At 39.2% G+C, this 15,180-nt stretch overlaps 1 protein-coding gene across 11 annotated transcripts in view; it reads left to right on the top strand.

Annotated features, from left to right (window-relative positions):
* The window catches only part of slc4a4a (solute carrier family 4 member 4a), a 92,519-nt gene extending 81,105 nt beyond the window's left edge, over positions 1–11,414 (top strand). For 7 of the 11 annotated variants that reach the window (XM_036144377.1, XM_036144378.1, XM_036144373.1 and 4 more), the window contains 6 exons: positions 164–236; positions 1,793–1,861; positions 1,990–2,163; positions 2,301–2,453; positions 5,842–5,921; positions 8,580–11,414. In XM_036144377.1, the coding sequence (XP_036000270.1) occupies positions 164–236; positions 1,793–1,861; positions 1,990–2,163; positions 2,301–2,453; positions 5,842–5,921; positions 8,580–8,688 (658 nt within the window). In that variant the 3' untranslated portion in view covers positions 8,689–11,414. Of the gene's footprint in view, positions 1–163; positions 237–1,792; positions 1,862–1,989; positions 2,164–2,300; positions 2,454–4,674; positions 4,769–5,841; positions 5,922–8,579 lie in introns of all 11 variants that reach the window. The other 4 variants (XM_036144374.1, XM_012865298.3, XM_012865302.3 and 1 more) reach the window with 2 other exon arrangements.
* Positions 11,415–15,180: the final 3,766 nt, after the last annotated feature.

Raw genomic sequence — 15,180 nt, forward strand, 5'->3', positions numbered from 1 at the left:
CATCTTGTTTTTTCTGCTGTTTTGTTAAATATGAACTTTTTCAAATTTTCTCACATTACCATCACTGTTACTGTTAGAATTTAATGGTTGATGAGGAAAATGTGTCCAATTATTAGAGTTTTTGTTAATTTTCTGAAATGCCTTGTTTTGTCCTGCTTTGCAGAGAGCAGAGGGTCACTGGAGTGGCTGTGTTCATCCTGACAGGACTGTCTGTATTCATGTCTCCAATTTTAAAGGTGATTTACTAAATATTTTGCAGCTGTAACGCCCCCTTTGTTCAGGTTTTCACCTAATTAGTGTTTTTTTTCTCCAGTCTATTTCTGTGGTATTTTGACTAAATCTAAACCTCACTTTCTAGTCTTTGCCTGTGCACGTGGTAGATGTTACCAACAAAACTGTTTGGTAATTATTCCTTTTCAGTGAATTTTGTTCTTGAACTGAAACAGTTTTATCAGTTAAACTAGTCCCACTAACTGTGATCCATTCTAGTGCACCAAATCTGCACAAGATGGAGGTAAAAGTACTTTGAAAAAGCTGCACATCACAACAAGCAGCTGATCCATATTGCACTTTCTGATTCTGATGTGTTGTGATGTTATAGCATAGGGTTTTTATGAGGGTGGTGGCTTGCATCATGGGAAAGCTGCGAGTTCCCTGGTTCAAATCCTACAGACTGCCATCTTGGTCTCCAGAGCCTTGCACAGTGGCAGCCCACTGCTCCCGAAGGGATGGATTAAATACAGAGGGCAGATTTAACTGGAATCTAGAAAATGTTGCAATGTCAAACAAAGGTTGTACTAATTTTTATTACTATTGTTATCAGGGCATAATAAGGCTGATCTAGTCTTTGCCACAAAAAAGGGCCACAGTGTGTAGCGCTGTTGCCTTGCAGCAAGAATGTCCTGGATTAAAAGCAGGACTCGGGGTCTTTCTGCATTCATTGTGCATGTTTCCCTGTGCATGCATGTGTTCTTTCCCTCCCATAGTCCAAAAACATGACTGTTAATGGTAAATGGCATGGTATGCATGGGTACTTTCCAGGTACTACGGCTTCCTCCCAGTCCATAAACAGGACTGTTAGGTTAATTAGTCCCTCTAATTTGCCCCTAGGTGTGAGACTTAGTTTGTCCTCTGTTTCCCTGTGATGGACTGACAGCCTATCCTGGCTCTATCCTGCCTCATGGCCAGTGATCACAGGAGATAGGCATCCAACCCCTCCCCCCAGCCCTGAATGGATAAGTGGGCATAGAAAATGGATGAATAGTCTCTTCCAAGTTCTAAAAGTCTTTAAATCTAACATAAAAGTAGAAAGATTTAGCCCAAATCCCACTCTGTCAGTATTATTTTTAATTAAGGTGACCGCAGCAAACAGGCTTAAATCAGAGGGATTTCTTAAATTAATTCTGGCTGTTAGATTTAAATAGTTTTAGAACCTGATAGACAGATAATTAGTGTTTTGCCCTCTTATATAAAAGCCTGACATTAAAACTTATTTATCCATAATTAAAGCTTTAAGTCACTTTTATTTAATCGTTAGTCTGTAAATTAAGTGATGAAACTTTTATCTCTGGCCACAAAGAGAGCAGTTTGTATATTATTAACTTTGATGGTGTAACGTTTGTCAAAAGAAAAAAAAAAGCTTTCCTAATTGATTTAATTTGCTGTTTACATTTTTTTCACTTGACTGATATATTAAATAAAATCAGACAGACGATAAACAGGGTTCTGGATAGACAGATAAACATACATTTTAATGTATATTTCTGAACATTTCATTTGTATTTCCATCTAGTTCATCCCCATGCCGGTCCTGTATGGCGTCTTCCTGTACATGGGCGTCGCTTCCCTTAATGGAGTTCAGGTACATTTCTTTAACAGGTGGACCTGCTGTTATATTCGTCTCAGTGGGTTGGAGAAGCAAGCAATCCAGCAGATGAGATTAATTTATAATCCAGAGCTGCCGGTGACGTGTATGTGATCTCGGTTCAGTTCATGGATCGTCTGAAGCTGCTTCTGATGCCAGCCAAGCATCAGCCAGACCTGGTTTACCTGAGGCACGTCCCCCTCAGGAAGGTCCACCTCTTCACCTCCATCCAGATCCTCTGCTTGGCTCTGCTCTGGGTCCTCAAGTCCACCGTGGCGGCCATCATTTTCCCCGTCATGGTAAAGAACAGACATTTGTTGGCTCTAGAGAACATTTTATAGCTTATAGATAAATAAGATTCAAAGATAGAAGACTAAGGAAGACGAGCTGTTTAGGTGATGGAGGCTTCGTTAAACCGTGTTCCTGATGTTCTCAGATTCTGGCTCTGGTTGCTGTCAGGAAAGCCATGGACTACATGTTCTCCCAGCATGACCTCAGCTTCCTGGACGACGTCATTCCAGAGAAGGACAAGAAGAAGAAGGAGGATGAGAAGAAGAAATGCGGCAGCATGGACAGTGATGCTGAAGATGTAAGAGCCTAAAGTGTTATTTTTTTTCAAACCCTTTGTGCTTTTTTAAAGCTCCATTAAAATAAAACGGCACATGGTTATTCCTGTGCTTTTTTTCATGATTACACAAAGTTTCTCTCATAGATAGATGAAATGTGTAGATATGTAGCATCAGTCTGTAGAGGAGCATGTTTATTCTCATTTGAACATTTATTAGCTGAAGGCACAGAAATCAAAATTAACTACTTTGGTGCCCTCAAATATCAAATGCTGCTGAATGTTGTCGCTAACATTCATTTATCAGATGCAACAAAGCATGCTGCTGTTTAGGCTTTTATATCTGATATTGCATTTTAACTAAAGAAAAGAAAATTTCAGCTATTTTTCTTTACGATCGTAATAATTTATACATAATCTTGTCCTTTCTTTATAGCAACAGGAAGTATAAACATCTTCAGTTTGTGCCTCATGCAGAGGGCCTTCTTGCCTCGTTAACTGTAATGACTGTTATACCAACATGAAGTACCTGAACCAATCTAGCCGTCCGTCTACGTCCAGCAATCACTCACAGTCATGGGATGGAAGTCATGAGTGAAAAAACAAGTTTCTGAATACAAGCAAATAAAAAAAAAAAAGGGTCCAGCATGGGGTGGCCAGTCTTTACCTCAGAGGAGACTGCCAGCGCTGTCATTGTTTGGGCATATTGGAGTAAACGGCCGCTCCTTCTATTCAAAGAAGGCCAGCTGAAGGAGTTTGTGTCTGTTTTCAAAAGATTTCAAGGCATCTCTGAGGCAGGACCAGAACCAGAACCCATTGGATAGACGATAATTACCTGGGGGAGTTGTTTGGGTTGAGTCGATTAACCAGTGGGCTAATTAGACCGGTTGGGTGATTGGGGCTGCCGGTCGGGTCGGTTAACTGACAGGGTGAATATGATATAATTATTCCGTTTTAATTGTTTCTTTTACTGAATTTAAAATGTTTGATGACGATATTGTCCTTTTTCAACGTTTTAGTCATTAACACTTATGTTTGCTGTAGATTGTGTTTAAATTAGCTTCCGGTTTGGCTGGAGGTTTTAGGGGGAGTTAGGCTCTGCAATGGATAACGGCGATGTATCCGACATTCATCCAAACACAGAGATGAAATAAAAAGATTAAAAGGTATTAAAAGGTTTATTGAAAAGGATAGATAGTGGCCGATGAGGCAGGCAGGTATGCAGAACTGGACTTGACTGGAAGCAGGCTAGACGAGACAAGATGAGACGTTCTGGCAGAGTTAATGACTGAGACAGGTGTATGTAGGCAGGTGAACAGGTGAGCAGAGCTGAATGTGATTACTGGCAGCAGGTGGAGCTGATCTGAGCTGATTGGGTGGTGACAGATGACTGTTGGCTGAGGGGAGTGAAAACTAATCTGTCCAGAACAAAGCAAACAAAAACTTAAATCATGACAGGCGCGGCTTGCATTGGCTCATTTTATACGCTCACAGTTCTCAGGTGTTTTTCATCGGTCCATCACCCGTATGTTATTGTTTTTTTAGCTTGAACAAACTGAATTCAAGATCAGGGATCTGCAACCTGTGGCTCTTTGGAACTTCTACAGCAGTTATTAATTACCTTGGCTAAAAGTTACTAAACAAACATATTTAATATAAAACAAATGCAATTTTTTACCGACTATTTTTCTTGTCATTAAGCTGGAAACTTTGTGTTTTTTTTTTTTTTTTTTACATAGTTTTCCACATATATCAACAACCCAGAAAATGCATCCATCTTCTTTTTTCATAAACCTTTTCTTACAAAACAACAGCTAAAAATCAAATTGTGACATTTTTCTCTGTAGTCAGTTTTTATGAAAAGCTGTAAGTTGTCGTTTTTCAAAATGTCTTGTTACATTTGCGTCTCTAAACGTGTTTTATTTAGCTGTACTGAAGGTTAAACTGTTCATGATTAATGCGATGAATCAATGAACGAATTAAAAACAACAAGGCGACACCCACAACTCATTTTGTTGTCTCATCTCTTGACTCCAGTTTGGTCCAACTTAATTGTAGCTTTAGAGGACGTTGTTACAGCTAGGGACCAGTTAATGTTTTAAAATATTTTGGCAGTTTTTTTTATTTTGGACATTTGGAGAAGGGTGTCAATGGTTCTTTGATGTTAATTAAAACCATTTGTTGTTGGCGGTAACTGACTGAGAACTGAGTTCCCGTCTCAGGATGTGTTTCCTCTCTCCAACAGTCTGACTATCCTTACAATGAGACTGTTCCAAATATTAAAATTCCCATGGACATCATGGAGCAGCAGCCCTTCTTAGGTGATAAGGCCTCTGACAGTGAGTAAAGCGCAGCCGCTTGGAAACCGGAGGGCTAAACGAGTCTTCGTCCTCCTGACTTTGTCTCTGCTCTGCTTCCTCGCTGGATGTTTCTGACGGCGTTCTGTCCTCTAACAGCTGTTGGGTTCTTGCTTTTCACTCTTTTTCCGTCCCTGTGACAGCATGTTATTAATGTTTTTATTTCCTGCATTAGTCCTGTGTCTGAAAAGCGCATGAAACCTACTCACTGCTTCGGGGCATGGTGTGCCTTAATCCTTTCATTATCTTTTCATTTATTTCTTGCTTGACCTAACAACTTATGTGTGGTATATTAATGCTGCTTTTGCAAGGGGAGTATTATTCTGTTAAAATGAAATATTGAGTCCCGATCCACCTCTCCTTTAAACTTGCTTTTCTTCCAAGCAACCAGACTTTCTTGTAACCTTTATATCCAAATATAACTTTATTAATAAAACTCCTAGGTTGACAAATTTTTGCAAGAGAGCATTCACTAAAATCCTAAATATTATGTTTTTGACATTTAAAAACAATTTTAGACCATTTAATGTTCTTGCATCCGCGTATTTGGTAGAGGGAGCAAACTTGCATGTTTTTAGCCCCGACTGAATGATATGTTTATGCAAAGTGACTCAAAATCAGCTAAAATCGAGAGTAAAACTTTGAAAGACCTTTAAAAGGATGAAAACCAATGACAACAAGATCATAACTTGGAAACAAAGTATCAAAAAATGAGAGATGACTTTAGCCTTTTGCACAGAATCACATCCAAAAGCATTTAGTTGGAGATAAAGCGCTAACTCAATTTGTTCATTTCAAAACTCCAATAATAAATCAACATTTTCTCTGAAACTAAAGCACAGATTTCAAAGAAACAATTAACACACATGAATCGTCAGGTTTTCAGTCCTTTAAAACTCAATTAGCAACTAACTTTCCCCTCTTATTTCCTCTCTCTGGTTGAAGCTGTTGTTGCATGTTTGTCTGGAATGAAAACCTGCAGTCCTTCGGTCTTCAAGCTGAGTGAACAAAACAATTCCTGCTCAGTTCAGCTGTTTGTTGCATCTTTTCTTCAGGAGACAAGCCCCTGTCATTCCTTGATCGACACACATCGTGCTGAGAAGCTTCGCTTCTACCAGGACAGCTACTTATCCAGGTGAGAAAATGCAGAAAAACACAGAGTGGAGATGAGCTGGTAGACCAAAGTCCGCTGCAGCAGACGCTTCCTTTGACTCAGTGACAGCGATGCTCGTCAAAGGTCGCATAATATTGGCTTGATCTTTAAAGGTCAGTCAGCTGATTAGCCGCCCTCAGGCTAAGTGAATTTTTCAACAGGAAGCAGATCAACAGGCGCCATGCCTGCGATTCTGTCTGAGGACGGCGTCACTGAACTCGCACAGCTTCAACAGAAAGGTCCCTCCAGAGGGTGTCAGTCGGCTTCACCGCGCATTAAGTCCTCACTCCAGTTTCCAGACCCTTGTTTTTTAAGGGCTTTCATAGATAGCAGTGGTTCTTAAAGGGCGGGGAACTCTAAAACACTTTTATCTTCAGACAGGTGCCTGGTTTACTCAGACTGCCAGATTCTCAGGTCCTGTGATTTTAAAGCAAGCCCAAACCATTAACCCTCCACCACCGTGCCTGACAGCTGGTAGCACGTGTTTGTGGGGGTGCGCTTGGTTTCTTCAGAAAGAGTGCCGTGCATTACGGCCAAAGATCTAGGGCGGTGTTCAGGAGGTCTGATGGCTCCTCTAGCTTTGCAAGCCTAATTTATGCCTTAAGTCAAGCTATAGTTGTTCAGTCTGAGCTTTAACACTTAACAACTTATCTGATTTCTGCTGTGATGCTGCTTTTTGTTAACTTGTCTTAAATGTGTTGTTTTTCTGAATAATCTCCCTCATTGAAAGGCATGACGGGCTTTAAATTGTTTGTAAAGGACCTTAGACTCTTGCCAGATTGATGGGCAGCAAAGTTTGCATCTCTGCAATTGTTGCTGATGTCTTTTCTTCCTGGTGTCTACTTCGGATCAGCAACATTCCCCAAACGTCTGCCTTCATACAGGTGGCCTCACCTGCTGATGATCGATTCGCGTGCATCAGGTGCCTGGAGGATAGCTTAAGCTCCATAGAGAAGACACCAAATCTTCAAAAGTAGTTTTATGACAGATGTCACCGTTTACGTGAGAGCAGATTGATCCTAAAGGCAGAGGAAGTAGGATAAAAACACGACACATTAAAAGAAATGATGTCCAATATTGATGTATTTGTTAAGGAAGTTTGGTTTCTTGATATGTCCCACATCTTAGCTCATATTATCTATGATTGTGACGCTCTTTACAAAATGTTTGCATTTGTACCGCTGTGAGACTCCAGAACATCTGTAATGTAATGTTTAAGATACTTTGGCCTGCCTGGAGGGTTTAAGCTCATCACCAACTATTTCATCTGCAGAAATGTAATATAGTCTAAAACTTTAGGAGAATAAAACAAAGGTGACCTCTTGGTCATTTCATTCTCGTTGAACTTTGTTTGAACGTTGGATTGTTTAAACCTAATCCTGTCTGGCTTAAACCGAAGCCAAATTGCTTCCGACTCCGATGACCCCAGGTACAGAGAACTCAGAGAAAATCAGATCATTTTAGGTCTGAGATGTAGACGGTCAAGGAAAGGTTGAATTCAGTTTTTGCTGTTAACGGAGGGGAACACTAGAGATTACAACACCACCATAAACTCAATATAAACCCAAATCCGTCCACGGTCAGTTGCCCTCTGCTGGATTTTTAAGTCTTTTCGGTCGGGTCCAGGTTTTCTTTCTCCACTGTTTTTCCACTAGCATAAGCTTTGTGAAATTATTATTTAGTAAAAAGGTGACCAAATTTGTCATAGTTGTCTGCCTCTTCAGTTTGCGTTTGTGTGTTTGAGTCAGATTGGCGCCCGAGCATCCAAGCAGCCAAGGGTGTGACTTTAATTGACATTTATGATGAATAAATCTGATTGGATGCAGAATGACCCAAAAAAAAGCTCCGAGTGGCCACGGATGCAAAGAGCTGAGCTCCAAGGAGACTTTTTAAGCAGCCAATTAGAGAACGGTTTAAGCAGCCAATTAGAGAACGGGATGAGGTCACATGGTAGCCAAACATGTTAGGACAGGGAGACGCAGTCAGCTGTCTGTCGGCATTTAAACAATGGGAATGATGAGAAATCAATAGTCAGACACATTTTAGAAGAGAACAGGTGCAATACTTTTATTCTATAATTTACGTGTGCTATGTCGATACATTTCTCCTGCAATTCTGATGGCGCGGTAGTGCCCAAAACTTGTGCTAAAGTAGCACGTTCTAAAAATATACCGGTTCCAGTGTCACCATTTTTATTTATTCCCTTAGTTTGCGCTTGGCTGTCTGATATAACAACAGCATAAAGCAGGACACCAAACCACATGTGCAATATTCTGCAGGATATATTTTCTGTCCGTCGTCCATCCCTAGAACAAAGGCAAAGATCTTTGGTTGTAATTGAAATGAAAAAGCCTAACCCATAATTTTTGAAGCCACACCTCCAACCAGCTGGACTTGCTTTGCCTCCATCAGAACTGAAATGGAGCAGAATACTGTAAAACGTTGTAGAAATTGTGTGTAGATTCCTCCACAGCAACATGAGAGGCGGATAAAGTCTGGCAGAAAGCAAATAAGAGTCAATTTACTTGTGTTGTATTATGTGAAGTCCCAGAATGAGAAATTAATGCATGTTCTTATTGGTGTAATTACGACGGTGACTCCAGAGGAAGTGTGCTGACGGCAGGCGTCTCTGTGTTTCAGCCCCGAGATGACCCCGCTGAAGTCAGTGCCTCAGATCAGGATAGAAATGGACCCAGAAGATGAAGACACCATTTACTGGAGGGGCCGGGGCTCTGAAACGTGTCTGTAGAGGACAAACCGGCAGCTTCCTGTCTTTTACACTCTCTGTTAGTCTTAACCTTCGTTTCCTTCCTGATTTTAAGACTTCTGTTTTGAATCGTTGGGACTGAAAAAGGGATTTAAAAAAAAGATGAACTGTAAGTACTTCTGTCTTCATCTTCATGTTGGTGTTCTTCTCACAACTTCACAGCAGGTCGCGGTTTCCCCCGTTGATGAAATATAACTCATTACTACTGATCTATGCAACTCCTGCCACGTGTCTGTCATCAGGAAATGCTGCAGCGCTCTCTCTACACATGGAGTGCCATCCCATCTCTTCATATATAAAACCTTTCAGATTTGTTTTTATACTGAATTATTCTAACGTTTTCCTGTAGCAGGGAAATGATGTTTTTATAGCTCTACCTCTTGTTTTAGATTTAAGTCCTATTATGAACAAATGATTCTCGATGGAGTTTTGATATTTTGTCTATGTTCTTTAATAGAGTTGCAATAATTTAAGAAATCTGCGTTATTATAGCTTGTAAGGGAAGTGAAGTAGAGGTTTATGATGAATTAAATTGAATGAATTATGAATTAACTGAGCACATTGGGGTGTTTCTGAGCACTTAACCGACTCGGATCTGATTGCTTCACATTGTTTCTAATCAAATCTGTCGTACTTTCTTTTCCCAAATATTGATTTGTGTTTTTTTTTTTAATTTAACATCTTTTATTATCCTGCTGATTTAAAGAAAGATGACGTTGTGTACATGTCGGTTCCATTTCCTGTGTGTTTTTCTATGATGTGGGTAGAAGATCAACTTAATCACCCGACCTTCCTCAGCAGAACATCAACTCTAACTGGGAATGCATATCATCTAAAAATAAATGATTGTGCTGCATAAACTCCTTTACCTAAGTGGCCTAAAAGAGATCGATTTGAACTGAGATGTTGATGGAAACAAACGCTGGGATGTGGAAATTAAATTCATGACAGCTTATTTTCACAACAGGGACTTTGTGTATTTTCTCGGCTGTCATCTGACCTATCGGTTGTTAAATTATTTGTTTTCTGTATTTTAAATGACATTTAAGATATAAGAAGAATAAAACCCCGCGTCAGACTTCATCTCAATTTCTAGGCTGCATTTCGGTAGCTGTGTGAGTGTTAGGTTGGATTTAAACAGACCCTTTAAAACTCTCACCGCTAAACACGATGAACAGCATTCTCACACTTTTTTTGTTTTTTTTTTAAACCTTTCAATACATCTCAATGTTTGGACCTCCTTTTAATGTGAAAAGTGCAGACATTGTAAAGGTAAAAGGAAAGTACACCCTGTGCCAATTCTAGGGTTTTAAATGTCAGGACAAAATTTACCCTGGGGTTTATTAAACTTTACATTTATTTAAATGTGACCACAAATGTGGAAAAACCCCCCACACACAACAGATACCAGAATATCTTTATTAAAATAGGAAACAAGCATAAAGCCAAAATAAAATAAAAAATTGTATATATTGAAAGTAAAGTACACCCAACGATTCAACAGCTGGAACCATCTTTTAGCACCAATACCTTCCAGTAGGTGTTCCCCAACTATATATATATATATATATATATATATATATATAGTCTAACAGTCTAAAACAGAATAAAAAATGACTGTGCAGTTATTAAAAACGGCATTCACATTTCAGAATAAATGAAATGTGTAACTGTGCAGGGTGATTTGAAAATGCAGAAAACAAATAACGGTGCATTAGAAAAACAGCGGTTACAGGTGCTCTCCATGATGCTGATCAGTTAATCCAGAACATCTAATTAGAAGCACCTCTATTTTAAACACTTTTTCAGACACAGTTTTTCCATTTTAACTTTGTTTATGAAGTATCTCTGAAACCAGGAACTGGAACCAGGTGTACTTTCTTTTTCCTCATGCTGCGTACAGATCGGATCGATGTTTTCTAGGAACCCTGTGAAAAATGTCACATAAGCTCTACTGAGTTTCCACAGTAAAAGACTGGAGCCTTTGATCAAAGGACTTTTGGTTCATATTTAAGGATAAATTTGCTGTAAATCTACCGGGTGTATTTAACACACTGACACTGTTTTTTTGTTTTTGTGGACTACCTTAATGATGCATCCCACAGAAAATAAATGCTTGGAGCTGTAAGGCCAAGGCATAGTTAGCAACGTGAAGTCTGAACAAAGGCATGTACTGATGTTTCTTTTGGTTTTGGTTTTTGAACAGATTGTGTGGATGTGTTTTAAATCCACACACCTGTTCTGAAAAGTGCACAGTCATTATGAACAGAGATATTAACAAGCCGCACTAATTGGCTGATATAAACCAGGGTTATCCTTTAACCGCATTACAATGGTGCAAAAGTGAACAACTTTTTATACTTTTTTCAACCATCAAGTCAACAGCCCGGCTGCAGGGTCACCCTGTTGCAGCACGGATCCACATCTTTCACACGTCTCAGCCGTGTTTTAAGCCTGTGGGAGGAAAAGAGCGCGGCTTAACGCTCCAGAGGTTTCCTGTGTGCCGTTATCGGTTCAAACTTTGTCACAGACCGCATGCATGCCTGTCAGAAACCAGAGAGATGATCTGAGAGGAAGGAATACTGACACTTTATTTTTAAATTAACATTTGAGTCTTTTCTAGAACAGGTGAAATGGTTTATTGTAGAATTTATATTTTTCGAATGAAATGTATATTTAAAATAAACTGTTGTCAAACACTGATGGTATTCTGATGGTTTACGCTTGAATTTCTCTCCACATCACATCTGATCTTAGATTAAATGAGCTTCACGGCCACTTTGTGAGGTTCCTCTCCTCAGTGCTACTGCAGGTTTGCCTCACTTCTGTCTTCAGAGCTGCCTTAATCCTTTCTGGGTACCACTTTGAGGTCAGGATCCCTTTACCAATGACTGATAGTTTACTAATATGTTATTAATTAATCTATAAACACTTTATAACTCATTCATGAGTGTTTATTGTGCATAAATTAGGGGGAGCCCAGAGGCAAAACTGACAGATTTGTGCTTACAAGGTAGTAAGTTAGTCTGAAATGTTTAATATAAGCAACTCTAGATGAAATGTGAACAGATTAGGCTCACTATTTGGCAAGAAACCGGCCAGTTTGTCTCCTGGTTGCCCATAGTTAATGTATAATAAACACTTATGAATGAGTTATAAGTGTTTGCAGATTAATTAATAAAATAACTATAAACTATTTATTAGCCATTTACAAGGAGAGCCTCATAGCAAAGTGGTGCCCATTTCTGGCAAAGATTCACTAACATGTCAGAAGAGATTTAGGTTTATGTTGACAGGACGGCTTTATTAAATCATTACACAGATTCTTCAGATCTCCATCCATCCCATGCATCTTCTGATCCCCCTCATCCCAAAGGGTTGGATTGAGATTGGTGACTGTGGAAGCCATTGTAGCACATAATCCAGTTCAGGAAAGCAGTTTGAGATGACGAGCTTTGCATCGTGGTCCAGAATCCCACTGGCACCTGGAGATGGAGGCACTGTGATCTTAGAGGGATGGAGAAGGTGAGCAACAACATTCAGGCTGGCTGTGGTGTTAAAATGATGATGATGATGATGATGATGATGCCACTCTGGCCCAGCGAGTACCAAGGGAATTTCACCACCACCATTCTCAACCATTGATACAAAGACAGCTGGATCCCTGCTTTCATGTTGTCTGCACCTCCCTCTGTCCCCTCCATCTGAATACTTTTATTTATTTATTACCCAGAATCGAGATTCATCTGAGCTGTTTATTATTGTCCAGATTTAAAGACTGCTTCCTGTTCGTAGCGGATGGTGTTGGCATCTGGATGTGGTTTTCTGCTGCTGTAGCCTAACTTTCCCATAAAGTTTATAGTGTCTATGTTTTAAATATACTATTTTATTTCTTTTATTACCAGACATATTTTTTTTTTAAAGTAAACCATACCTGGCATGTTTAGATGGTAACTTCTGCCTTCATCAGCTGCTGTCGCTTCCCTTCTTAAAGGTTCAAAGTCTTGTACGACCAAAGGTGGCCTTCTTGCTGTTTGATCTACTTTTACCTTTGTATCAACCTTAAACCTGTAGGCCCATCCTCCTATTACCTCTGACACATTTTTGTCCACACAGCTGCCACTCACTGGATACTTTCTCTTTTTTATGAGACTGGCTGAATTTCTAATTGCATTGACAACCATTTGAACATGAACACTTTAATAATCATGTTGGGACGGATAAAGATAGGATGATTCAATCTGAATGGTAGCCTGTCTGAACTTTAGAATAACTTATAACTTAAAACTATAGAACTTAGAGCACTAGAATAGCAGGAAATATGACAATATTTGTTAAAACTCCAATTTAGACTTGCATGCCACACACATGAGACTGATTTGTATGAGTTATGTTTCTAAATCATTACAATCTGTTTATAAGGAAACAGTCATTTGATTGTTGATGATGTGGCTCCCTCTAGTGTCTGTTGGGTGTTATTACAGAAGGAAACAGAAAAGCTCAGAAACTGAGCTGAATTAAATTAGGAGCATGAATGTTTCTGTATTTTCGGACAAACTGTCATTGACAGGTTTTCCAGAAATCTTACATGTCTCTCAGCGTTTTTTGCTGAAATGTCATAAAATACAAGTAAAAATCTTTGAAGAAGGAATTTTAACAACACACAGAGGGAAAATGAGCCATGTGTGCATGGAAGCTCATATTTTTTGATTGAATAAAATATTAGCTGACAAAGCTGTTTGGTACAATCAAATAAAACTAAAAAAATAAAAAGCGTGTTCTGTAAACTGTGTCTAAAGTGAGTTTGACTGATTTAAAAAGAAAATCCTTGCTTCTAAGTCCTGTTACCTATGCAAGTAAGAAATTGTTTTGAATGCCCTTTACAGCTAGACTATTTCCTAGACATCATAATGGCTGATGTAATATTACTTTAAAACCTTAAATGTGTCATTAGATCCATACGGTGCTGCATCCTCATTTCTGCACGCCTCAGATCGCTCTTTGAAACTGAACTCTCACATCTGTAATACAAATTGAAAAGGATTTCTCTTCTGTTTTAACTGTTGTTTTATTATAGCTGAATTAACAAAAAAAAAAAAAAAAAAGAAAAAGAATAAAACAACCATAAAACATACCTTCATAGGGTGTGCAAATTTTTCTCAAGATTGCAAATAGTTGAAACTTGGCAACAAGTGTGGTTAACACTGAGCTTAGCTGAGCTTTGTTTAAAGGGTTAATCAGTGACAAGACACCCTTCCAACTCTGCTGAGGAATGGTCAATTATTATTAGGTCACAAACTGCCACTTGCATAAGCTACATTCAATCAGTTATTATTGGGGCTTATTAAATACATTTTTATCAGATTTATCCTATTGATGTGGGTTTTCTTCAGGTAGCTACCTGCAGACTGCAGTGAAACTCAGCAGGATGAACAGACATACAGAGAGGCAACAGCTCGTTGTTTCCACCAGAGGACTGTCAGGAGCTGTGAAAGAGGAGAAGCTCTGTGAGCGGGAAAACATCTGTAAATCTGCTTTAACAGGAGCGCAGGTGATATTAAATAATACAATGGGGGGAAAAAACCAGCAGCATGTTGAATGAAACCAGACAAATAGACTTTAAAGCGCAGATCAGAGCAGAAAATGATGTTTTTCTGACAGTCAGTGTTTGATCTGACAGTTTAAAACAATGTTTACTTCTAGGAGCAGTTTTCTTTCTGCTCCATGCTTTTTATTTCTACTTCAGTGATATTATTTTGAATTAATTAGCTCCTCTGACTTGGGTACAATTTCAGGCCACTCTGCCCCCCTCCCTTTATTTCACTTAATGAGAAATGAACTTGTTTTGACCCAACATGCACCTGACACAGACACAGCCTTACAGTTTAAATTAAAGTGACACCTGAAGCTTTATAGTTGCAGACGACTGTCCACTGTCGCCTCATGCATGCTCAGTATGAGGGATTGCTGCAAAGCCATCAACAATGCAGACGACTGTCCACTGTGGCTCTACGCTCTTTCAGGAGGAGTGAATGCTGCTTGGAGAGACTTGATGCAACCTGCTGGGTTTCCTTAGAGAGGAAACTTTCCGACAAATCTGTCTGATTTGACTGAATTTGACTTTGTAAAGAGCCTTGAAATGACATGTGTTAGTTGGTGCTGTATAAATAAAATTTAATTGAATAGTTGTAATGATTTTTCTCTCTCTGCTGAGCTTGCCGTTTCATTTGGAGGTCAAGCGAATGACACAGTAAACATATAGAGAACACAGATATGGTCTTTGCACTCTTCCAACATGTTTCTGTTGCCCACTCCAAATGTTGGCTTCAAAATGGTGGGACATTTTTTTTTTTGAGAAATGATATCTTCTTCTGTCCAATTTGGATATTTTCTAAATATCTTATTTATTGTAATAGTTGTAGCTTGCTGTTGAATTCGGTTTGGCTTCATATATCACTTGGAAAAGGCGTTTTT

This window comes from Fundulus heteroclitus, chromosome 12 (genome assembly GCF_011125445.2).
Source record: "Fundulus heteroclitus isolate FHET01 chromosome 12, MU-UCD_Fhet_4.1, whole genome shotgun sequence".
NCBI lineage: Eukaryota > Metazoa > Chordata > Actinopteri > Cyprinodontiformes > Fundulidae > Fundulus > Fundulus heteroclitus.